Source organism: Lepidochelys kempii, chromosome 24 (genome assembly GCF_965140285.1).
Source record: "Lepidochelys kempii isolate rLepKem1 chromosome 24, rLepKem1.hap1, whole genome shotgun sequence".
Lineage (NCBI taxonomy): Eukaryota > Metazoa > Chordata > Testudines > Cheloniidae > Lepidochelys > Lepidochelys kempii.
Window position 1 is genome coordinate 8,635,447 of NC_136403.1, and position 24,843 is coordinate 8,660,289.

The 24,843-nt window shown below is 43.8% G+C and overlaps 1 protein-coding gene across 2 annotated transcripts in view; it reads left to right on the top strand.

Annotated features, from left to right (window-relative positions):
- The first annotated feature begins 3,153 nt into the window (after positions 1-3,153).
- Positions 3,154-24,843, top strand: part of SELENBP1 (selenium binding protein 1) — a 34,263-nt gene continuing 12,573 nt past the window's right edge. Inside the window, exons 1-5 of one of the 2 annotated variants that reach the window (XM_073322696.1) lie at positions 3,154-3,187; positions 20,236-20,289; positions 20,986-21,098; positions 23,147-23,332; positions 24,669-24,789. In XM_073322696.1, coding sequence (XP_073178797.1) covers positions 3,169-3,187; positions 20,236-20,289; positions 20,986-21,098; positions 23,147-23,332; positions 24,669-24,789 — 493 coding nt within the window. In that variant the 5' untranslated portion in view covers positions 3,154-3,168. Of the gene's footprint in view, positions 3,188-11,928; positions 12,062-20,235; positions 20,290-20,985; positions 21,099-23,146; positions 23,333-24,668; positions 24,790-24,843 lie in introns of those variants that run through there. The other variant, XM_073322697.1, reaches the window with a different exon arrangement.

The window sequence follows — 24,843 nt, forward strand, 5'->3', positions numbered from 1 at the left end:
TCTATTATTTCTCAGCTCTATAATTTATTTAAAAACATTTTTGCTGTTAACAAGCATGTTATCTCTGGAGACACAAATCCACAGTTTGAGAACTGCAAAACTAAGCATCTCTGATGGTATCTTCTAGACTGAGCACTGAGTCCCACTAGGTAGATAGAAAGATTAACCTAAATAATCTATACAGAAGCCCCTGGAACCCCATAAAATTGGGTCCCTAATCCATGAAGTATTGGAACTCGTTTACAAAACTTTTCTTAAACATTACATGAATATATTGTCTTATACTATAGAATTATATTTTATAATCCCTATTTCATGATGAGATACATTGTAGCTCAAAGGTAAAAATCTGATTTAAATTAAAAAAAAATAATGGATTTTTATCCACCCTGCTCACAACTGCAACTGAAGTCAATTGGAGCTATGCTTTGATCACTATGCAAAATGCTAAGTGCTCTGAAAAAAATCAGACCATAGGCATCTCAAATTGAGCACCCAAAGTTAGTGGACATTTTTGGCCTTAATCTCTCTGTGCCTCAGTTCCCAAGCTATAAAATGGGGTAATAATGCCACCTCCTCTCACAGGGATGATATGAAGATAAATTGGTTAATGTATTTGAAGCACTCAGATGGAAAGTTACATCTTTGAGGAAATTAATAACTATATATTCAGTTCAGGGTGGCGGGTTTTACATAAGATCTGGGGCCGCACACTGAATGTGGATGGTAAAAAGAACTATTAAATAACTACTGATTCATGGAGCCAGGGGTTCTGTGGAAAATATACCAGGGTGATCTTGTAATTCAAGACAGTATCATAAAGCATATACACATTATCCTTATTGTGTATGATATTCTTAATTCTAGCATTTCCTAGCTTTTGAATGTTAAGATTGAAAAATCAGTCTTTTCATGTTGTTTTTCTGGATGTAATTCTGTATCAGTTCTTAACCCACCCGCATTTCTGAAGGACTGAATTTCTTCGTCCTACGTTGAGCCACTTGACTAACATCTGTCACATATAGTTCCTTCTCCGCTCTCTCTCTCTCTCTGATCCTCTCTACGGTAAGAGAATTCCATGTGCAGTATAATGTTTTGTTTTGGTAAGGGTTTTATTTTTGGTCCTTTATTTTGATACTTATTTCACAATCAGAAGAGGAAAAAAATAACGTTATTCGGCCAAATCCTTCAGTCCTTACTCAGTCAAAACTCTCAATGCCACTTTTCCTAAAGGTTGCATAATTTACTCTCTTATTTTGTAGACATCCATTTAAACATACACTGTGCTTTACAGACACTGAAAGGACAAGATCCCAATCCCAAGCTGCCTGTAAAGACAAATATGAGAAGAGTATTATTTACAATTGGATGATGATATTTATTTTCCTAGTATGTTTACCCTGACTTTGTTGGCCAACATATTTTGTTTTTGGATTAATGACAACCTTAAAAGCTGAGGAGAATGAAGGTCAGATCCATGCTTCATGAGGAAGGTTTGCAGCTGGTGTGATGATGGGATAAGTGATACAAACAAAGTGTTGCATAATTTTTGGTTTCTTAATGTGTTAAAGTATTGGGTGTGGGGAGAGGTCAGTGAGGGAATATATAGATTGAAACTGACCATCCATCCATCTATCTTGTCCGGGGAAGCTTTGAGCAAAAGTAATTGCCAGCTCAGATTGTAATTGTTGACTTGCAGCATGTGAAATATGTTTGATATGTCTCAGCCCAGTTCCTAGTGTAACAATTATTATTATTATTTTTATCATGGTAACATCTAAGGACCCCACTGTACTAGGCTGTCTGCAAACAAACAACAGACAGTTGTTGCCTTGGAGAGCTCACAATCTAGTATCCACAACACACCCTTAATTGGTACAATTGTTGGTGGTCATAGCACTGAAACCAAAAATTGAAAGAACCTGGGACAACTCTATGTACATGCTGTCTGCATTTGAAGAATTATAGATCAGAACATGATGACGTGCAGATCATCTTGTGCGGTTTGAGAATGGTCTGTATAGACTCTCACAAAGAGCTATAAATAAAAAATTAAAGGAGTACTTGTGGCACCTTAGAGACTAACCAATTTATTTGAGCATAAGCTTTCGTGAAGTGAGCTGTAGCTCACGAAAGCTTATGCTCAAATAAATTGGTTAGTCTCTAAGGTGCCACAAGTGCTCCTTTTCTTTTTGCGAATACAGTCTAACATGGCTGTTACTCTGAAATAAAAAATTATGGCATTTGAAGTTATTTGCTTAATACATACCTTCATTTCACATTCTGTACAGTGCAATCAGGCTGTCATCTGTAATTGCAAAAGTAGGGAGGGTGGCAGATATTGTTAAATCTCATGATTCAGGGCGTAAGATGATTGCTTCAGGTATGAAGAAAAACTCAATCATTCATCACATACAGCATTGCACAACTGGCCATGGAGGAGAAAAAATTTGCCTCCCTGTGATTACTGGGGATGTGGGACACCAGAACAGATGGACCAAATGTCTGATTTTCTATAACCAGTTCAGGGTTCTCAGACATCAGGTGCGGCTCAGACATCAATTAAAAATCTGTGGGCTAAATTCAAAGGACATACAATTTTTGTATTGCTAGAAGTATACTGAATTAGAAACTGATATAGTTATTCTAGTACAAACGCCTCCTGTGGATGTAGGTATGTTATAAAGGTACTTTATAACAGTATAGCTTATAAACCCCTAGTTGTATCATTTTAGCTATATGGGTTTCTAAACCAACATAATTATAACAGTACAAAAACTGTGTTTAGATCAGCCCAAAGCAATGTATAAATGGGTCTAAGAGAATGGAAGTTGGTCATCAACGCTTCGATGTCATGGTAATAAGTGCTATACAGAAACCTTAGACAGATGGAGAGGTAGAACTTACACTCTGAAGGACCAAACGAAGTTGTACGTTACTCATGGTGGTTGTTGTTTTTTTCCCTTCTCTCTTAAACAGAGTTTGTCCTGCTCTGAGTGTTATAGTTTTGACTGGGTGAATGTACTGAACCTGACTTCATCTTGCACCCTGTGCACTGGGCCTGCCAGCTCCACTCTCCTGGCTCCACAGCTCAAGGCTAAGTTGCAGTTCTCCTCCAAGGTCTATATGTACGCAACATAATCAAGGCCCGACTCCAATTCTGTGCTCATGATAGACGCCTTCCAAGGTGAATACTAAGTCTCACTTCTTCCATGCCAACCACTAGACTTAAGTCAAAGATACTTAGTGTTATATTTGTTGTTTTTTTAGTTAACTGAGCCAACGTGAAGCACACATGGCTAACCTGAGTAACAGCCTGATCATATTGCTGTAACTCATATCCTTGCTCTGGACACATGCTCCCTGCTGTTTGGCACTCTCACTCATTGAGTGGGATTTTCACAAGCCAGCAGTAGTCTAACTCTGCTCTCCATACCTTCAATGGGTAAAACTCCCCATGATTCCAGTGGGAAGAGAGAGAGGCCAATGAGGAGCACTTGTGAAAATCCCACTTGGTGTCTAAAATTTAGGCCCTAGATCCCGCAATTGGGGTCACGTGAATGGACCCTCGGAGCTGTTTGGAGCCCCATTGGCTTCAGAGGGATGCTGCAGAAGCACATGGGTCTTCCTGGAGGAGATCTGATTGCAAGATCAGAGACTTAAAATCCAAACTCTGAGACAGCTCTTCAGTATATGTTCTGGGGGTTGTTTAATACAATAAGCATGTCTTTGGGTACTCTAAAAAAAAAAAAGTAAGGTGGACTAGGGTGATATATTTCAGAGTAGCAGCTGTGTTAGTCTGTATCCACAAAAAGAAAAGGGGGGACTTGTGGCACCTTAGAGACTAACAAATTTAGTTGAGCATAAGCTTTCGTGAGCTACAGCTCACTTCATCGGATGCATTCAGTGGAAAATACAGTGGGGAGATTTATATACACAGAACATGAAACAATGGATGTTACCATACACACTGTAACGAGAGTGATCAGGTACGGTGCGCTATTACCAGCAGGAGAGCGGGGGCTGGGGCGGGGGAACCTTTTGTAGTGATAATCAAGGTGAGCCATTTCCAGCAGTTGACAAGAACGTCTGAGGAACAGTGGGTGGGGGCAGGATAAACATGGGAAAATAGTTTTAGTTTGTGTAATGACCCTTCCACTCCCAGTCTCTATTCAAGCCTCAGTTAATTGTATCCAGTTTGCAAATTAATTCCAATTCAGCAGTCTCTCCTTGGAGTCTGTTTTTGAAGTTTTTTTGTTGAAGAATTGCCACTTTTAGGTCTGTAATTGAGTGACCAAAGAGATTGAAGTGTTCTCCGACTGGATTTTGAATGTTATCATTCTTGACGTCTGATTTGTGTCCATTTATTCTTTTACGTAGAGACTGTCCAGTTTGGCCAATGTACATGGCAGAGGGGCATTGCTGGCACATGATGGTGTATATCACATCCGATGAAGTGAGCTGAAGCTCACGAAAGCTTATGCTCAAATCAATTTGTTAGTCTCTAAGGTGCCACAAGTCCTCCTTTTCTTTTTAGGGTGATATAGTTACTTTTTTAAAATGGTAGCTTGAAAAACACTGAAGTAGGCAACTATTTTTAGCTAAAATTACATGTTAAAAACAAATCATTAAGGAGGGAACAGGGTGTGGGGTAGGCAGTGGTGGGTCTTCTTGTATTAATTTTGATTAAATAAATGAGCCAAAGATATTAACATAACCACAGTGTTAAACAAGGTCTGGTGTTTGGTATATAGAAACTTCAGCCTGCTTAATACCATGGCAAAACACTATTAAAAGTCCTTTGAACTTTTTATTAAAGATACAGAACAGAAGGGAAAGCATTTGAAATGTAAAGTATTAAGTAAGGCTTTCATTTTAACAACATCCCTTGTTCCCTTTCCCTGCAGAGATTTAGAAGGAAAAACCTCATTTGACAGTCTTGTAGATGTTGTTAAAGACAGTAAAAACTGTTCTTCTGGGGAAAAGAGAAGATGTTAGTTGAAATGAGCTGGAACTGTTGCCAAAGTTCAAACCAGTTTCATCTCAGGTAGTGTTGGGATTCACGATGTCTCCAGAGTCCCTCTCTGGCCCGAGTTGGTCAGAATATGTCTCAGGATTAGGACCAAAAGGGTCTGGAGTCCTAGAAGATGCAGGCGGGGGGGGGTTCGGGGGCAGCCATGATGTGAAGCTCACTCCAGTAGCCTCCATCTGTTCTTCCTCTGATTTTTTTTTCTGTTCTTCTCCACACAAATTCCCTTTTTCTTTCTTTAAGGACCCCCAAAAAGAATGGTGGGTGGTATAGCCCAACACCTCATTATTTAGTCTACCAATTATGCCTAATATCCAACATGCCAATTTTGGTTTGTTAATTTCCAGTTTCACATATTGTTTTTACCAACCATGATTTTGAATCAGTCCTTGAATCATATCGTGGTCTTTTTGTTCAGACTAATTCAGTTTTTCTGTCTCCATTTTGTTCCTTTTCCCATCAACTTTTCTTGTTATAGGTTATTGTATCATCTACTTTTTACAACTGAGCTTGCAATTAAAGTACATTTGTCAGCCCAATTATCACAACGGCCCCCAGAAATTAAACTGTGTAGAATTTGACAAGGTACAAAAATAACTATTAGCAGAAACAACCCAAGGACAGGTAGGAGTTATAACCTCATATTTCTCTTGAGTGATTCTTTCTGTCTGATTAAAGGAGTGGCTTTGCTCAGAGCCAGAGGGAGCAGTGTCTGCCTAATGTGCCTGGAGACCAGGGTGAACAGTGAGAAAAATAATACATATCCCTTATATAATGCTTTCCATCTGTAGCTAACATGGCAGTATCCCCATTATGAGAGATGAAGAAACAGAGGAACAAAGACAGATTCACAGATTCCAATGCCAGAAGGGATCATTGTGATCATCTAGCCTGACCTCCTATATAACACGGGCCAGGAACTTCCCCAAAATAATCCCTAGAGCAGATCTTTTAGATAAATTTACAATCTTGATTTAAAAATTGGCAGGGATGGAGACTAGAGTCCACCACAACTCCCAGCAAATTGTTCCAATGAGTAATTACTCTGTTAAATATTTACACCTTCTGTCCAAAAGACTAGCCAAACACCCAGTAGGTCAGTGGCTGAGCTGGGAATACAACCCATACTGGCAAATATTAAATGAATTCTCAATAGAGCAGCGATTCCCAAACTTGTTCCGCCGCTTGTGCAGGGAAAGCCCCTGGCAGGCTAGGCCGGTTTGTTTACCTGCTGCATAGAATCATAGAATCATAGAATCATAGAATATCAGGGTTGGAAGGGACCCCAGAAGGTCATCTAGTCCAACCCCCTGCTCAAAGCAGGACCAATTCCCAGTTAAATCATCCCAGCCAGGGCTTTGTCAAGCCTGACCTTAAAAACCTCTAAGGAAGGAGATTCTACCACCTCCCTAGGTAACGCATTCCAGTGTTTCACCACCCTCTTAGTGAAAAAGTTTTTCCTAATATCCAATCTAAACCTCCCCCACTGCAACTTGAGACCATTACTCCTCGTTCTGTCATCTGCTACCATTGAGAACAGTCTAGAGCCATCCTCTTTGGAACCCCCTTTCAGGTAGTTGAAAGCAGCTATCAAATCCCCCCTCATTCTTCTCTTCTGCAGGCTAAACAATCCCAGCTCCCTCAGCCTCTCCTCATAACTCATGTGTTCCAGTCCCCTAATCATTTTTGTTGCCCTTCGCTGGACTCTCTCCAATTTATCCACATCCTTCTTGAAGTGTGGGGCCCAAAACTGGACACAGTACTCCAGATGAGGCCTCACCAATGTCGAATAGAGGGGAACGATCACGTCCCTCGATCTGCTCGCTATGCCCCTACTTATACATCCCAAAATGCCATTGGCCTTCTTGGCAACAAGGGCACACTGCTGACTCATATCCAGCTTCTCGTCCACTGTCACCCGTAGGTCCTTTTCTGCAGAACTGCTGCCTAGCCATTCGGTCCCTAGTCTGTAGCTGTGCATTGGGTTCTTCCGTCCTAAGTGCAGGACCCTGCACTTATCCTTATTGAACCTCATCAGATTCCTTTTGGCCCACTCTTCCAATTGGTCTAGGTCCTTCTGTATCCTATCCCTCCCCTCCAGCGTATCTACCACTCCTCCCAGTTTAGTATCATCCGCAAATTTGCTGAGAGTGCAATCCACACCATCCTCCAGATCATTTATGAAGATATTGAATAAAACCGGCCCCAGGACCGACCCTTGGGGCACTCCACTTGATACCGGCTGCCAACTAGACATGGAGCCATTGATCACTACCCGTTGAGCCCGACAATTTAGCCAGCTTTCTACCCACCTTATAGTGCATTCATCCAGCCCATACTTCCTTAACTTGCTGACAAGAATACTATGGGAGACCGTGTCAAAAGCTTTGCTAAAGTCAAGAAACAATACATCCACTGCTTTCCCTTCATCCACAGAACCAGTAATCTCATCATAAAAGGCGATTAGATTAGTCAGGCATGACCTTCCCTTGGTGAATCCATGCTGGCTGTTCCTGATCACTTTCCTCTCATGCAAGTGCTTCAGGATTGATTCTTTGAGGACCTGCTCCATGATTTTTCCAGGGACTGAGGTGAGGCTGACTGGCCTGTAGTTCCCAGGATCTTCCTTCTTCCCTTTTTTAAAGATTGGCACTACATTAGCCTTTTTCCAGTCATCTGGGACTTCCCCGGTTCGCCACGAGTTTTCAAAGATAATGGCCAGTGGCTCTGCAATCACAGCCGCCAATTCCTTCAGCACTCTCGGATGCAACTCGTCCGGCCCCATGGACTTGTGCACGTCCAGCTTTTCTAAATAGTCCCTAACCGCCTCTATCTCCACAGAGGGCTGGCCATCTCTTCCGCATTTTGTGATGCCCAGCGCAGCAGTCTGGGAGCTGACCTTGTTAGTGAAAACAGAGGCAAAAAAAGCATTGAGTACATTAGCTTTTTCCACATCCTCTGTCACTAGGTTGCCTCCCTCATTCAGTAAGGGGCCCACACATTCCTTGGCTTTCTTCTTGTTGCCAACATACCTGAAGAAACCCTTCTTGTTACTCTTGACATCTCTGGCTAGCTGCAGCTCCAGGTGCGATTTGGCCCTCCTGATAACATTCCTACATGCCCGAGCAATATTTTTATACTCTTCCCTGGTCATATGTCCAACCTTCCACTTCTTGTAAGCTTTTTTATGTTTAAGATCCGCTAGGATTTCACCATTAAGCCAAGTTGGTCGCCTGCCATATTTACTATTCTTTCGACTCATCGGGATGGTTTGTCCCTGTAACCTCAACAGGGATTCCTTGAAATACAGCCAGCTCTCCTGGACTCCTTTCCCCTTCAAGTTAGTCCCCCAGGGGATCCTGGCCATCCGTTCCCTGAGGGAGTTGAAGTCTGCTTTCCTGAAGTCCAGGGTCCGTATCCTGCTGCTTACCTTTCTTCCCTGCGTCAGGATCCTGAACTCAACCAACTCATGGTCACTGCCTCCCAGATTCCCATCCACTTTTGCTTCCCCCACTAATTCTACCCGGTTTGTGAGCAGCAGGTCAAGAAAAGCACCCCCCCTAGTTGGCTCCTCTAGCACTTGCGCCAGGAAATTGTCCCCTATGCTTTCCAAAAACTTCCTGGATTGTCTATGCACCGCTGTATTGCTCTCCCAGCAGATATCAGGAAAATTAAAGTCACCCATGAGAATCAGGGCATGCGATCTAGTAGCTTCCGTGAGCTGCCGGAAGAAAGCCTCATCCACCTCATCCCCCTGGTCCGGTGGTCTATAGCAGACTCCCACCACTACATCACTCTTGTTGCACACACTTCTAAACTTAATCCAGAGACACTCAGGTTTTTCTACAGTTTCGTACCGGAGCTCTGAGCAGTCATACTGCTCCCTTACATACAGTGCTACTCCCCCACCTTTTCTGCCCTGCCTGTCCTTCCTGAACAGTTTATAACCATCCATGACAGTACTCCAGTCATATGAGTTATCCCACCAAGTCTCTGTTATTCCGATCACGTCATAGTTCCTTGACATCACCAGGACCTCCAGTTCTCCCTGCTTGTTTCCAAGGCTTTGTGCATTTGTATATAAGCACTTGAGATAACCTGTTGATCGCCCCTCATTGCCAGTATGAGGCAGGAGCCCTCCCCTCACAGACATTCCTGCCTGTGCTTCCTCCCGGTATCCCGCTTTCCCACTTACCTCAGGGCTTTGGTCTCCTTCCCCCGGTGAACCTAGTTTAAAGCCCTCCTCACTAGGTTAGCCAGCCTGCTGGCAAAGATGCTCTTCCCTCTCTTCGTAAGATGGAGCCCGTCTCTACCCAGCACTCCTCCTTCATGGAACACCATCCCATGGTCAAAGAAACCAAAGCCTTCTCTCCGACACCATCTGCGTAGCCATTCGTTGACTTCCACGATTCGACGCTCCCTACCTAGGCCTTTTCCTTCCACAGGGAGGATGGACGAGAACACCACTTGCGCCTCCAACTCCCTTATTCTTCTTCCTAGAGCCACATAGTCCGCAGTGATCCGCTCAAGGTCATTCTTGGCAGTATCATTGGTGCCCACGTGGAGAAGCAGGAAGGGGTAGCGATCCGAGGGCTTGATGAGTCTCGGCAGTCTCTCCGTCACATCACGAATCTTAGCCCCTGGCAAGCAGCAGACTTCTCGGTTTTCCCGGTCAGGGCGGCAGATAGATGACTCAGTCCCCCGGAGGAGAGAGTCCCCGACCACCACCACCCGCCTTCTCCCCTTGGGGGTGGTGGTCGTGGAACCTCCAACCTCAGGACAGCGCATCTCATGCCTTCCAACCAGCGGAGTCTCCTTCTGCTTTCTCGCCCCAGACATATCATCTGGTCCACTCTCCGCAACGATACCTGTGGAGAGAACATGAAAGCGGTTAGTTACCTGTGTCTGTGTTACTGGAACCCGGACATTCCGCTTACCTCTTCTGGAGGTCACATGTTGCCAAGCTTCTTCACTGGTCTCTTGGCTCCTCTGTGCAACCTGCTCTATATCTGTAGAGCTTTGTGCCCCTAGAAGCCTATCCTGAGTTTCGTCCAGGAAATCCTCAGTTTCCCGTATGCAACGCAGGGTTGTTATCTGTTGCTCCAGACCTTCAATCTTCTCTTCCAATATGGAGACCAGCTTGCACTTTGTACAGACAAAGTCGCTTCTGTCCTGTGGAAGAAAGACAAACATGGCACATCCAGTGCAGGTCACAACAGCTGAACCCCCCCCTTCCATATCACCTTCCTACTATGAGCTTCCTCAGAGCAGTTTGCAAGACATAAGCCTCACTGGGCTCCCTCCAGGCGAACTCCCAGGCATCCTCAGGTTCAGCTGATTGCGGGTCCCAGTGGCCACGGTTTGCTGCTGCAATGGGAGCTGCTGGAAGTGGCGTGGGCCGAGGGACGTACTGGCTGCTGCTTCCAGCAGCTCCCATTGGCCTGGAGCAGAGAACCGCGGCCAATGGGAGCCGCGATCGGCTGAACCTGCGGACGTGGCAGGTAAACAAACCAGCCAGCTTTTCCCTACACAAGCAGCGGAAGAAGTTTGGGAACCACTGCAATAGAGCATTGCTAAATTTTCTTGCATCCTTTTTATGCACTATAGTTGAAGCTTTGTTCATTCAAGAATTTGCAGAAGACAAACTTCAGGCCCATTGTCAACATTAACTTAATCACAAAACAGAATACATTTTGCTACAAAATGAAATGCCTTTTCATTGGAAGCAATTGATAGAGGGCAGAGTATCCAAACAGGAAAGAGAAACAATGCCATGTGACATAGACGACCCATCTCACAGCTGGAATATTGAATTGTAACTATCAAGTACTTGGAGGAATTCACAGCATATAATTTTTGAGCACAAAACTTTTGGCAAGTGGTTTGGGAATGGCAAAAAAATTAGTTTAAAAAATGCAAACTGCTCATGTACAATTTGCATACAGGAAAAAGGGCTAAACTCACCAAATAAATTGTTAGCTGCAGTTTGTTCATTTGATTCTACCTACTAGTCCCTTGGCTCTAGTATTGTCAAGGGGGTTCTCAATGGTGGGTTTTGAGAAGAGGTTAGGGTTTCAGTTGAATAATTTGTGGATTGTGGGGGTGAGGGAAGGGATAGGCCTGCAGTTGTACAATGGTACATCCTCCCCTGAGAACATTTTTGGAAATGGTGGGGCAAAAAAATATTGCTCTTTAGAAAGCCAGGGGGAAAAATATTATATTTGTTCCTGATCAGGGACAGTTTAGCAGTATCCAAAGTGGAAGATGATCTTTCCTGGGAGCAGAGAAATCCTTCCCTTCAAATCATCTATTGAGTAGGGCGGGGGGAGGGGGGAAGAGGTGTTGGTTGATTGTGGAAGATGGCTCCCCTCAAAAAAAAATTAAGCTCCGAAGTTTTCATGGGAGAAATGGATCTAACTAACTAGCAGGAAGAGCTTTTGCAGCTGTCTTGCTTAGAGGATTGAAAAAACATGTAAATGAAAAAAACCACCGGCCTGCCAAGCAAGAGACAATTGGGAGCTGTAACTAGGTCATGCATTCACTGCTTGCTGGAGAACTTGAAATATTGCCTAGAAGCAAGAGTTTTATGAACAGAATTGTTTCCTCTCCCTTTCACTGTTAAAAGCCTGTTTTTCCTCTGTGTAAGAAAGCTAGCTATGGTGTGCCGCAAACATACACACATCCCTAGTATATGGGTAGAAGCAGGTGGGAGCTCCACCAGAACCAGCTGCATTACCCAACCTTTGGGGAAGGGAGCAGTAGAGTCCTTCAGAGCCTTAATAGCGTCCCTGTGTATTATTAGCAGGGAGAGAAGGAGGTGGTGTGCTACTCTGGAACCTCCTACATGCTTTCCACCATTAGACCTCCCCTTTGCAGCTACCTTCCAAACCCTCCTGCCCGCCCACTGAACTGCTATATATGATCCTTCAATACCAGCCTTTGCTCTGTGGAATCTTCTCCTGTCACACTGCAAACGCTGCTTATTCCAAGTCATAAGCAGCTGAGAATCTAACCAGAAGGCACTCAACATGGGTAAGAAACTGTCCCCAGTCTGCAACTAGCATTAGGCATGAAGACCCACAGTTTTGGCTGGTGGTTCCAACCTGTTATCTTGCCGCTGTTGGTATTTGCAGGCTGCAGCATTTATCCTTTGAAACTTCTTACTTTTTCCCTAAACAGGGACTTGCAGATTTGCTACTGAATAACCAGTGCAGAGTACATGTAAGGAGCACTGTGGGCTAAAGTTTTGTTCCACTGATAAAAAGTTTTTCTTTAAGCTACTTAAACTAAAAATAGCACTAAGTTTTAAAATCTTTAACTGCATCTCTTGGTATGTGAGCAACAGCTACATTTGTTTGTTTCAGAATTTGGAAGCTGCATGAAATGAGTAATAACGGTAATCTTGCTGAGTGACTAATTCTGAATCTCCCCTCTTTTAAGGGAGACTGTCAGGTAGCTAAGGACCAACATATAACACTGTATTTACTTGCTTTCTACAAATCCTACTACTAATATAAAGTCCTTTTGGAAACATTTTTTGGGGAAACAATGAACACAAATAGAGGATTTTTTTCTTTAGATATAAATATTCCCCTATATTATTTACAGCCTAAATAGTATATTGTTCTTGTCATGTTACATGAAAAGGTCCTTGAAGACCATGGTAAAAAACCCTTATAGAGGCAGAATGCTAAACTGACTAGACTGGCTAGACTGACTAACCTGAATATTTCCTTTCTGCAGTTCTGACCGTATAAATGGTGAAAAGTAAACTAGAGTTTGTTTATTAGGAGGATTTGATTAGTAACACAGATAAGGCTCCTGTCATAATGACTGCAGTGTACATGCCTAAAGAGTGATCCGAATACCACACATATAGAGAAAACTATGTTTCTGTGCCAACACAGAATTGAGATGCTTTATGGATTTCTGATTAACCCTAAATCAATCTCTGATGTGGGAGGAGGAAGCCCTCTTGTGCAGATTTTTAGAGTCAAGACAGAATCCTCGATCTCCATGATCATGAGTGATCAGTTGTTTAGGTGGGGTCTTGTTTCGCTTTTTCACACAAGTGTTATTTTTGGCCCTTTCATACTGTTAATGCTTAGTTTGTGACTGTTGAACAATGGCATAATTACTGCTATTGTCCTCCAGGTCTGCTGTATATGCTTATCAGTTTAATGTGGGCAAAGTTATGTCATAAAACTAACTTGTTTGACTACCTCCTTTTTAATGTGTTACTGGATAAGTTAAACAATCTTGTAGCTGGATAAGAGAACTGCCTGTTTGTTCAAACTAGATGATGTGCAAAAGATATTCCACTGCACCAATCTAATGCTTCCAGTATGAAGAGGAAAACTAAAGACTTACTCCCATTTGATTTGCTGTAAATGGGTTTCCCCCATCTCAAAAAGAGTATAGCACAGACATGCTTTAATGTAAGCTAACTTACAAAGCATACAGTAGTAGTGGTGGGCTGTGTTGATCAATGTGAAAGGTCTGTTAGGCTCATTATACAAATTTGTTTTATGGGAGGCAGTTATAACTTGGCTATAAGAATTTAATGTTGCTGAGTCATGGTACACAGTGTCAAACTCAAATTGTGCAATCATATACATAAAAGTGTAGTTGTTTAGTGGTGCAGTTAAACATGCTGTAATCTTTCATACTCCTTTAACCTCAAACATACTGCTTTAAACTAAATTATGTAGAAAGGTATCCCTTGATTGTGCAAATGGCTGTTACATTGAACTAACTGGCATGCAATACTCTATCCAGAGGCTGAAACAGTTTTTGTGATCATATTGCATGTTGTAAGTTTATAAAATCTATAGTCTCTTTAGGCAGACTTCCAACAACTCCTGTTTGATCTGAACAGTCTGCAGATTTACTGTAGCTGCCTCAATAGGCTTTATAGCTCAGCCATAATAATGTAACAGCCAGGTTGCATAAGCATAAAGGAAATGACCTTTTTATTTTTAAAATACTGTTCTTCTCAGAAATTATTCTTAAAATAGGCTCCCACATCCCATTTTTATCGCTTGCATGGTACCTAGTGTCTTTGGGCTTCTTTTTGTATTCCCATGGCACCTTTGCCCGATAAATCTGAAAGCATTTTACTGCTATTTATTAAAAGTCTACAGCCCCCTGGGATTAACATGATCCAATAGCTGGAAGTTGAAGCTAGACAAATTCAGACTAGAAATAAGGTATATACTTTTAACAGTGAAAATAATTAACCATCGAAACAATTTACCAAGGGTCATGGTGGATTCTCCATCACTGACAATTTTAAAATCAAGACTGGATATTTTTCTAAAATATCTGCTCTAGGAATTACTTTGGGGAAGTTCTATGGTCTGTGTTATACAGAAGGTCAGACTGGATGATCGCAATGGTCCCTTCTGGCATTAGAATCTATGAAAGTATTATTATTCCCAAACAGGCACAGAGAAATGAAGTGACTTGCCCTAGGATCACACAGTGAGTCAGCAATAGCTACAACTAGAACCTAGGTATCTTGAGGTTAGTCCCCTGTTCTAACCACTAGACTAGAGCAGGAGTTCTCATCCTTTTTCTTTCTGAGGTCCCCCCAACATGCTATAAAATTCCACAGCCCACCTGCACCCCACAACTGTTTTTCTGCATATCCACTAGATTAAATCCAAGGCTGGCGTTAGGGGTAGCAAGCAGGGCAATTACCCAGGGCCCCATGAAGCTAAGTTACTTGGGCTTCAACTTCAGCCCTGGGCGGCAGGATGGTGGCGGGGCTCAGGCTTCAACTTTCTGCCCTGGGCCCCACCGAGTCTAACAACAGCCCTGCTCTCTGGTTTATTTTGGCAGACCCGCTGAAACCTGCTTGCAGCCCTCCAGGGGAGCCCAGACCTCTGGTTGAAAGCCCCTGGACTAGAGGATACAGTCTTCACTTTCTGACTTTGTACAGCAGGTTCTCTCATTTAGCAGAGCTTGGTGTGGTTAAAACACTAGGGTGGGGATGAACTGTAATTCTCAGGGATGACCTTTGGTTGTATAAAGAAAAGGAGTACTTGTGGTACCTTAGAGACTAACCAATTTATTTGAGCATAAGCTTTCATGAGCTACAGCTCACTTCATTGGATGCATACTGTGGAAAGTTTAGAAGATCTTTTTATATACACACAAAGCATGAAAAAAATACCTCCCCCCACCCCACTCTCCTGCTGGTAATAGCTTATCTAAAGTGATCACTCTCCTTACAATGTGTATGATAATGAAGTTGGGCCATTTCCAGCACAAATCCAGGTTCTCTCCCCCTTCCCCTCCCCACACAAACCCACTCTCCTCCTCTTTTCCAGCTTACAGAGCACCCTCTGCAGGCCAGTGTCTCGCCTGCCACAGGTCCCCATGTCCCTCCCGAACCCCGGTGCCTGTTTACCCTGGAGTTCTGCTCTAGTAGTACCCCACTCTCTGGGTCTCTGCTCCCAGGGGAACCCCCCTCCTCTAAACTCAGGTTGCCTCAGTGGCTACTGCCAGTCATAATCTATCCCCCGCTCACTGGGACAGACTGCAGTCTGTAATGGCCACTCATCACTGGCAAGGGGTGAGAACCTGCTGCCTTTGCCTATCCTCAGGCTGTCCCTCTGCAGCCCAGTACCTTTTGTCCTTAAACAAGGCCTGCAGCCTGGCAGTTTACCAGGCTGGAGCTCCTTTTGCCTTTCCCCAGCACTGCTCTGCTTAAGGTACCTTCCTCTCAGGCAGCTAGCCCTTCTCACTCCAGGGCTTGAGCGAGACTCCTTTGCTTCTGGCCCAAAGCCCCCTTATAAGGACCAGGTGTGGCCAGCTACTCCAATCAGCCTATCTTGGCTGTTTTAACTCCTTTTCTCCAGCTGCAGCCCTCTCCAGGGCTGCTTTAACCCCTCCAGGGCCAGAGCGGGGTGACCACCCCGCTACAGATGGAGGTTGGTCCTGGCAGAAACCACCAGAGTCGGAGACCTCCTGGACTACGACAGGGGGATTGGGTGGAGCCCCGCGCGCTCGGACAACGCATGGGGCTTTCCACCCTTCCGACCCCTAGGAGTGTACTCCAGGAGGTGAAGGCTGCCTTGTCACCCGATTCTCTCGTTTTCCTGCAGCGAGCCCTGCAAGAGGGTATTCCCTGCCCACCCCTCACCCCTGGCCCTCTGGATATTTTTCTTGGGTCCCTGTTCTGCAAGCCCCCCCGGCCTCCCCGCTCCCACACTCCGAGGGTATGCAGCCGGTCCGGTTTCGAACCACGCCCAGAAACCATCTGTACACGCTCGTGCTCTATACATTGCATTTCCTCACCTTCGTGTCCCGCCCCGATACCAAATGGCAGGACTATCTTCCACCTAAAAAGGGTGAGGAGCCCTGGTGGGCTAGCCTTTATTCCACCTTGGTCCCACGGCCCGCCGGGGACATTAGTTGATGGCTCCTTCATGAAGCCGTGAGCATGGGCGTGCACCTGGCATGGTTCACCCCTACACCTGAGGCCTGCCCCTTTTGCGGCGTGAGGGAGAACCTGGCACACGCCTATCTCGAATACGCCAGGTTGCAGCCCCTATTCTGGCTCCTCCAGGTTGCCTCTTGTTGAGGTTCTGGCTGCACTTCTCCCCACTTGTTCCTCTTTGCACACCCTATCCATGGCCCCATGAAGTCGCGAGACCTCCTTGTCAACCTCCTCCTGGCTCTGGCCAAAGTCTCCATCTATAATACCAGGAGGAGGATGTTGGACGAGGGGGTGCTCTGCAACTGCGGGATCTATTTCCGTTCCTCCCTAGTTTCACGCATCTGGGCAGAGTTCCACTGGGCAGCATCAGCGTTTTGAACCTCTGACCTTCACTCCGATCCCTGTTTTTCATTAGTTGTCCCCCGCAATCAGTTGGTCCCTGGGTCCAGTGGTCCCTCCCGTTAGGCTGGGGGAGGGGCCTTTAGCAGTGGGTGTGCTTGCGCCTTCCCACCTCCCAGGTTTTTCCAATACGACCCCGCTACAGAGACAAAATAAAGAGCAAAAGGAGACAGTGGGACACTCTACTTTCTTGCACCTAGCGCTGGTGTAAATGAGTGCAGAAAGAGGATGTAAAATGCTACAAACATCAGAATGGCAGTGTCTTACCCTCACTTTGCACAGGGGCAAATGACTGCACAAGATACAGGGAAACAAAGAATCAAGCCTAGTGTGTCATCTTGGTGAAAAAGGACAAAGCGCTGCACTAAAAATATCGCTTCCACGTGAGCAATTGCTGTAATTGCCACAAGTCTGTTATCTTTATGGTGACTGGGAGGGGAGGTGGATTGCATGGCAGAGGAGCTTTGTCAATAAAGATATCCTCCACATTTTGGGGAGGAAAAAACCTCAAGTATTCCTGATCTAGCAGTAAACTGGACTAGCTACTTATCCCAGTCACATTGTGATAAATGACAGTAGTTTGCAAAAGCATGTTGGCCTTTTGCTAGATTTCTATTACAAATACAGTCCAACTTCAAGGTATTCTAAACATTCAGTCAGACGCCAAGATAGCTGGGAAGCTGCATTTAATGACGACTATTAGTATGTGTAATGACACGTTAATATCTCTAATGTAAACATTTTTAGCAACATCTTGCTACAGATAGCAGATTCATGACTTGTGTGTTCATGAAGAGCCTGACACAAAATACAGTGAAAGCTATATGTCAACTTCAAACAGATCCTCAACGGTTTATTACAACAGAATATTTGAACAAGTAGGGAAGGAACGGAGAGAAAGTGGGAAGGAAGGAAGAGGAGTAAGATGGGGGAGGGGAAGAAGAAAGGCGGGGAATGTCACCATCTTGCCCTAGGTTATCTCTAGCAAACATTCTAGGTTTTAGTGGTCTCTTAATTTATTAATCTGCAAAAGAACAACGTATTTGTGCAATACTAGTCTAGTACTGGTCTAATCCATGTTTTGTCCCTGCTAATGTAGGTGACTAGGAAAAATAGGACAGAGTTTAGTTATATGTATCCATTTTTAATAAAGTTTAAATTGTGCCTTACAGAGCTTAGACATGCAACGGTATGGAATACATCAGATTGTCTGTCCTTTTGCCTATTTTCAGACAGTCTTCTTAGACAGCCTATTTAGTACTAAAACACCCTCGCTTTTTGAGGAAATCATGTTTTAAAGTAACAAACCTCAGAAGGTAGTGAGTGGATTCTACAAAGTAACTTGTCATCTTTGTTTACTAAAGAATAGAAACCTGATTTAATGGGGAAATACAGCTGTCACATCCTATTGAGTTGAAGGTATCGGATTCTGTAGAGTTTGTTTTGAAGAACTTGTTTGTCACAATATAAGATTATAACACAGTGGTGAAAATGAACAAAATGTCAAGTCATTTATCAGACACATGCTTGAAGCACTGCAGTCAACTGCAAAGCGGGCATCACGTTCTTTGGTCCTGCTCAAAATTATCTCAATTTATCACACTGCTGCTGGCTGCTCATTATTTGTATAAGATGGGGGTGGGGAGGGGCAGCTCGACTCTACCTCCAGGTTGGAATGGGTTCAGCAGGACTGGAGCATGGTGACTATAGCAGTGCAGAATTGTATAGTCTGATAAGGTGTATAAACTTGCCGCGTGGTGTTAATATATTTTTAAATAGCGTATCAGGATAATATTTTCTTGATCCTAGATGTTATTTGTTAATGTAAACCTTAAACACGAATCCTGTGACTGTCTGGAATACTGACTGTTACAGTAGCAACTGCTATACAGTAGTCTAACCACAAGAGTGCCATGTCAATGAATTGACATATATGATAATAAGTTGAGATCTTTAATATGCTAATCTATAGGAGAAGGGCACCCCAACATTAGTAGGGTGAGGAAATACAAATAAGGAATGGGGAGAAAACCCTGCTGAAAATGCATTAGATATAGTGGCATCAGCATACCATATTATAAAAGTTGTATCCCAGCCTGTGGCAGGAGGAGCAAGAGAGGTAGCCCTTGGGAGGTGCCAGAATGATGACCACTAGTGATGAGGAGGAAGGTGATGGTGATGAGGAAGACAATGGCTAACATTTCAGGTTGTTCTGCAAGGGATGGTGTGAGTATGTACATGTTCAGATGTACGTTCTGTAGTCTCTCTGTCTTTCTGGGTTAAAGTGTTTGTGACTATGCTAAATGTATTGATAAACTATTGTAAATACAAAAGGGTTCCTAAAGTGTGAGTACCACAACTGTGAACATCGGGGTTCCCAACTGAACTAATTTTAGTAATACTGGGCCTGATTTTGGGACAAAAACCTGTCAAATCTCAAAGTGATAACTGAGAATTCTTAAGTATTCAGTATAGTTAATGATTCATAGATTGGGCTACACATGAAATGCACCTTGAATCCATTAAATTCCTGCTTGAACCCTTAAAGCACAGAGGAACACTTGCTTTTAGTTCCTCTAGTGTTTTAATGTACTTTGATCTCCCCTAATAAAGGAACAAGCCCTAAGTCTCCAGCCAGATTTGAACTTCCTCAGCTGCTTGCCAGATTCCTCCACTGCCACTCATCGGGTTCCCTCCCAGTCTCTGGGAACATGGACTCACAGCTGAGCTGCCCCCCCCACACACTTCTGCTGGTTGAGACTAGTTGAGGAGTTCAGCTAGAGATCAATGAAGGTTTCAGTTAGCAGGAAGGTAGGATGGAGTGCTGAGGAGCAGAAGCTGGGGAACTGAGTTTCTAGCAGTGAGAAGGTGGTACAGGTGAGGATTCCCCACTAAGCAAAACACTCTGCACTATTGGCTCCTAACCAGTTTCTAAATTCCTAGAAACAGCCACTCCAAGGGGTAATACACAGAAGAGGCCTGCACAGTTTTCCTATAATAATAAAATGGGTTGGTCAGATTGAGCAGTCTGTCTAACTGAGCTCTTGACAGTGCTTCCCTACTAATCCCTAACACCTTTCACAAATCAAGCCTTTCTAAATCCCAGATGTTTATCTGACTGCTTATGATTCAGTCATTTCCTCCATTTTTGGATCTTCAACTTGACATGGTGGGCCTCATTTTCAGAGGTCTGGAGTGCTCTCAGCTTTTATTGGTCCATGGGATTTGTGGGTGGCACTTCTGAAAACTGGGTCTAAGATCTCTTAAGCTGAGCACCCAAAGTCCGCGACCTCTTTAGAAAATGTGCAGGTAAATAACTTGGAGATATCTAACCTTTTTTTTCCCCCCCTTCTTTCATCAGCAAAATGTGGAGCATGTGGTCCTGGGTACAAGACTCCTTTAGATGCCATGAAAGGCAAGTCCTGTCAACTGTGTTCTGAAATTTAGATTACCAAAACAAGAGCTTTATTGAACTACCCTCAGATTCAGTGAAGATTAATGAGGTGCCTTTTGGGTGTAGCATTAGCTAACTCTGTTCTGCAGCTGGCATAATGGAAGGGGTGATAAGCCCTTGTAAGGGGTAGGGAGATTCCCTGGGAATTCCTTTTTAAGGATAATTTTTTGAAAGTGTGTGCACTTTACATTCAAAGGGCCCTTCAGAAATATCTCTGATCCAAGGATAAGTCTTCCTTGAGCAAAGATGGGCTAATAGAACCCCAAACTGCAAATGGGCCATGCCACAGGCAGGGAAATCCCCTTCAGACTGACCCCTGCCTAGTATGCTTCCCTGCATAATGAAGACTCTGATAATATCTACCCCACCCCACCCCTGAGGAAGACTAAGGAGAAAGGTTCCCAACCTCCAGTTCAGGGGGGCTGGAACAATCTTTAAAGTGGGGGTTCTGAGAGCATTGAACCAAACTGTAAAGTCTGTATATAATGGAAACCACTTCAAGTTGGGAGTGCAGCAGCATCCCCAGCACACCCCTAGTTCCAGCACCTATGCTTCAGTTAGGCAAATCCAACCCAGTGAGAGATTCCTCCAAGACTTGCTTTGGGGATAGTGTGAAGCTGATTTCTGTTGACCTAAACAAGTTCTCTGCCTTGCAAGGTCCCAGAGAGGAGATTGTATACCTGCCCTGTATCTACAGAAACACTGGGATAGAGAAACCTGACTATGTGGCCACAGTGGACATTGACCCCAAATCTCCACACTACTGCCAGGTACACCCCTGTCAAGATTTTGGCTCTAATCCTTTGTACTTAGCCTGGGCTGACCCCAAGCATCTTTAGTGCCGTTTAGTAACACTCTAGCTGCAGCTCCTTGAACCCCTTCTCCAAACGGAAAATTTTTCTGTGCTTGCCAGTGGTGGCTAAATGGGGACCTGATGCACGAAAATTTGGAGGACCCTGAACAATCTCTCTCTCTCTCTCACATATCTATCTATCCGATGGAGTCTTGTCTTGTGTCCACTCCTAAGCCATTAATTTTCCTGCCAAATGTGGGAGGTCAGCTTTATGTTGCCATGTCTCCTTCTGCTCCACTTCTTGCTAACCTATCTGGGACCTGCTGAAATTAAGAAGGTTAGATCCCAAGGGTCCTGCATTAATCTTTCTTTGTCTGCTGTCTTCTTGGTATTTGACTCTGGTAGATCTTTCTCCATCACCACTTTCAAATAGATGTCTCAGTATTGACTATCAATCTAACTTCATGCTACATTTCTTAGAGATGTGCAGCCAGTTCCCAATGAAATCCCAAACCATGGGTAACTCAACTTGTTTCCTATTTCATTAGACACTCTAAACTCAACCCTCCTCCAAAAGGTTCCTCTTCGATTTGCCCAGTTTATGATTTCACATAAATCATATGTGAAACTTGGTGGCTTAGTGGTGTGTTTGCTTTGAGTTTTCAGCCTTTTTCTAAACTTGGTCTTGGGAATCTTCCAGGGATTGCTGAAGGTTAATATTTACCTGTTGTTCCAGGTCTCTTTCAAAGCCTTTCTGTGCTTAGTAGGCATAACCCCATTGTCAGTAGGTATTGAGCAAGATTACTAATCACTGCAGGATCAAATTTGTTGGAGACATCCAACAGGTTTGACAGTTACTCGTTGTTTAAGCTGAGTAGGGTGATCCTGCTTTAGGAACTCTATAAAACTAATCTGTTCTGTCATAAAATGGGAAAGCACAATCTACCTGGCCAAGGCTACAGCTTTCAGTTAGCTGGTAAAACTGTATTTTAGAACCAATCAGTACATGGTTAAAAAAAGTGTAATCTTTCTACCTTTCAAATATTAGATACATTTAATAGCACACCCATTAAAAAACAAATGTTAGGATGTCATGATGTCCAAATTCAAGTGTGATTTTTGTCACAGGGCTCTCTACTCACTGCTAAAGCTCCTCTTTCTAGCTACATCTAGGGATTATCTCTGCCAAACCAACACTCCTTCCTGCAGTTGCACTCTCTCACTCTGTCTTGCTCTCTCAGGACTCAGCTGCTCTCACTTCATTTTTCAGCCCTCCAGCCAGGTCATTGTGGTTTTCCCCTTCTGGGGAAATCACGTGTCTCAGGAATCACTGTCCCTGTCATTCTTCTCTTTCACTGCCGCTTAATGGTGCCACTTCCCTAGTGGCTTGTAGGGGATCCCAAGCCCATGGGAAACCAAGGCCTACCCTCTACACTGGGTTCCAGCCCAAAGACCTTACAACAAGCTGTCAAGGTCTGCATAGTCCTATCCCTTACTGCTTTATCTCTGGGTGACCTCACCTTCTCTCACCCTAACAGTGCATGCATGGCTGCCTACCACTCTCAGCCACAGGCCCCTCCTGTTCCTCTCCAGCTGAGCTTCATCTCTAATTAGTCCTACTTGTTCCCTGGCTCCTCCTCCAGGTGCAGCCTAAGTGTTTAATTGGCCCACCTGGCCACCTTAACCTCTTCAAGCCTTATGTGGGATGGACACCCCGTCACAGATGCACAGAGAGTGATTTGCCTAATATCACACATGATGGTGGTAGAGAGCCAGGAATAGGACTCAGGAGTCCTGTCTCCTGTGCTAATGGCCCAGAATGGGATTTTCTTTAAAACCACCTAATGGATTGAGCATCAAGGGATTCTTAAACTACTCTGAAAATCTCGACCTAGAACTACTGCCTGGATAACAGCAACAATTGCCCTTGTGTTTCCTATGCTGTGTCTGTATTTCTAAAGAACTGTTTTTCTTAGGACTGCCTGTCTTACAGACTGAGTCTGAACCATGCCTTTGATTTCATAGGTGATCCACCGCCTGCCCATGCCCAACCTCCGAGACGAGCTCCATCACTCTGGGTGGAACACCTGCAGCAGCAGCTTTGGGGATGTCACAAAAAAACGGAACCGGCTGATTTTTCCCAGTCTGATTTCTTCCCGCATTTATGTGGTGGATGTGGGCACAGACATGCGGGCTCCCAGAATACATAAAGTATGTCTGAGGTGACTCCAAGAGATGTATCTCACCCAGGAGATGGGAACTAAAATTTCCCACTTATGAATGTGGATGAGGAAATCCAGAACAGGTTTTTAGGGCTTTTGGGGAACCTTAAGAACTGGTCAGTTTCAAAGTCTTTAGAATTTTAAAGAAAATTATTCTTTTTCCACAGCCAAAGAAGATTAAGTTCTTAAATCCTTGAGCTCTATATGTAGAGCAACATCCCCCTCCCTCAACCTGATGTAAATTGGTGCCCTCAACGTACAACTTGTAGTTTAGGGTAACTTTGGTTCTTTGGGTAACAAGTGTGACTAAACCCTACTCTAGAGCAATGATGGCTGCTTTGAACTAGCTCACTTGATATGCTAAAATTATCTCCTTTTTCTAAGTACCAAATTAAGCTGGCACCTGAAAATCAGGCAGTGTTCTCTTTGCCTTTAATAGAATCCCCAGTAATAAAGGTGCTGGAGTCACAATTTAGCTGACCGGTACCTTGCTGATTCAGACAGACTAGACTCCATCTAGTTCTCCTCTAGATGTATTGAGGGAACAGACAGCTCCAGTGTGTCACAGACAGCTCTGACTTTCAGATGTACTGAGTAACTCTCGGCCACTGGTTTCACATAACTTGTCTTTCGACTAGAGACATGCTTTCAATGTAGCAGCAGGGTACACGTTCTTCAGGAGAACCACTTAGTGACAGTGGAATTGATTAAAATATATACAAACTCGTACCTTTGAACTTCAGGCACTGGGATTTTGTTTATTCTCGCTTCATAGTTCAAGCTGGGCAAATAAAAGACTTTTCAGTTCACTTGCAATTAAAAAGGAAATTAGTTTTGGGCTGAACAAAACATTTTGTTTAACCCAAAATAATATGTTTTGTTTACATTTCAAGCATATGTTTTAACTTTTTTTTTTAATTTTGAAACAAAAATTCATCAAATGGGAAAAATGTAAATATTTAATTTTTTTTTCCTGAATAGTTTCAATGTTTCTCCTCCTCCCACCCAACCAAAACAGTTTGGTGAAATTGACATGAATTCATGAAATGTTTCGATGTCACCAAATCTCTATTTTTTGCTGAAAAAATGTTTCGGTTGAAAAATTTTGCCCAGCTTTATTCATAATTTCCTTCTCTCTGTCTGGCCGAGCCCAGAACACAGGGGCTGAGTTTTCAAGTGGAAAAAAATCCAACAGCCTAGAACTTTGAAGAGTTTTAAGACGTCAGGAAACCCTCCTGGATGGGGATAGGGATTGACACTCTGATTTTGACTGGGGGTGGCCTGACCAAGGAGGGATTGACTATGTGCATATAAACTCTCCTTAGATGATTGAGCCAGTGAATGTATTCTGGAAGTGCGGCTTAGCCAATCCCCACACAACTCACTGCTTGGGCAATGGTGAGATCATGATCAGCAGCATGGGAGACCCATCCGGCAATGGCAAAGGTATTTATCCCCTGTAGTCATTCAAGAGAAGGAATCCTTGCTACAAAAATCCAA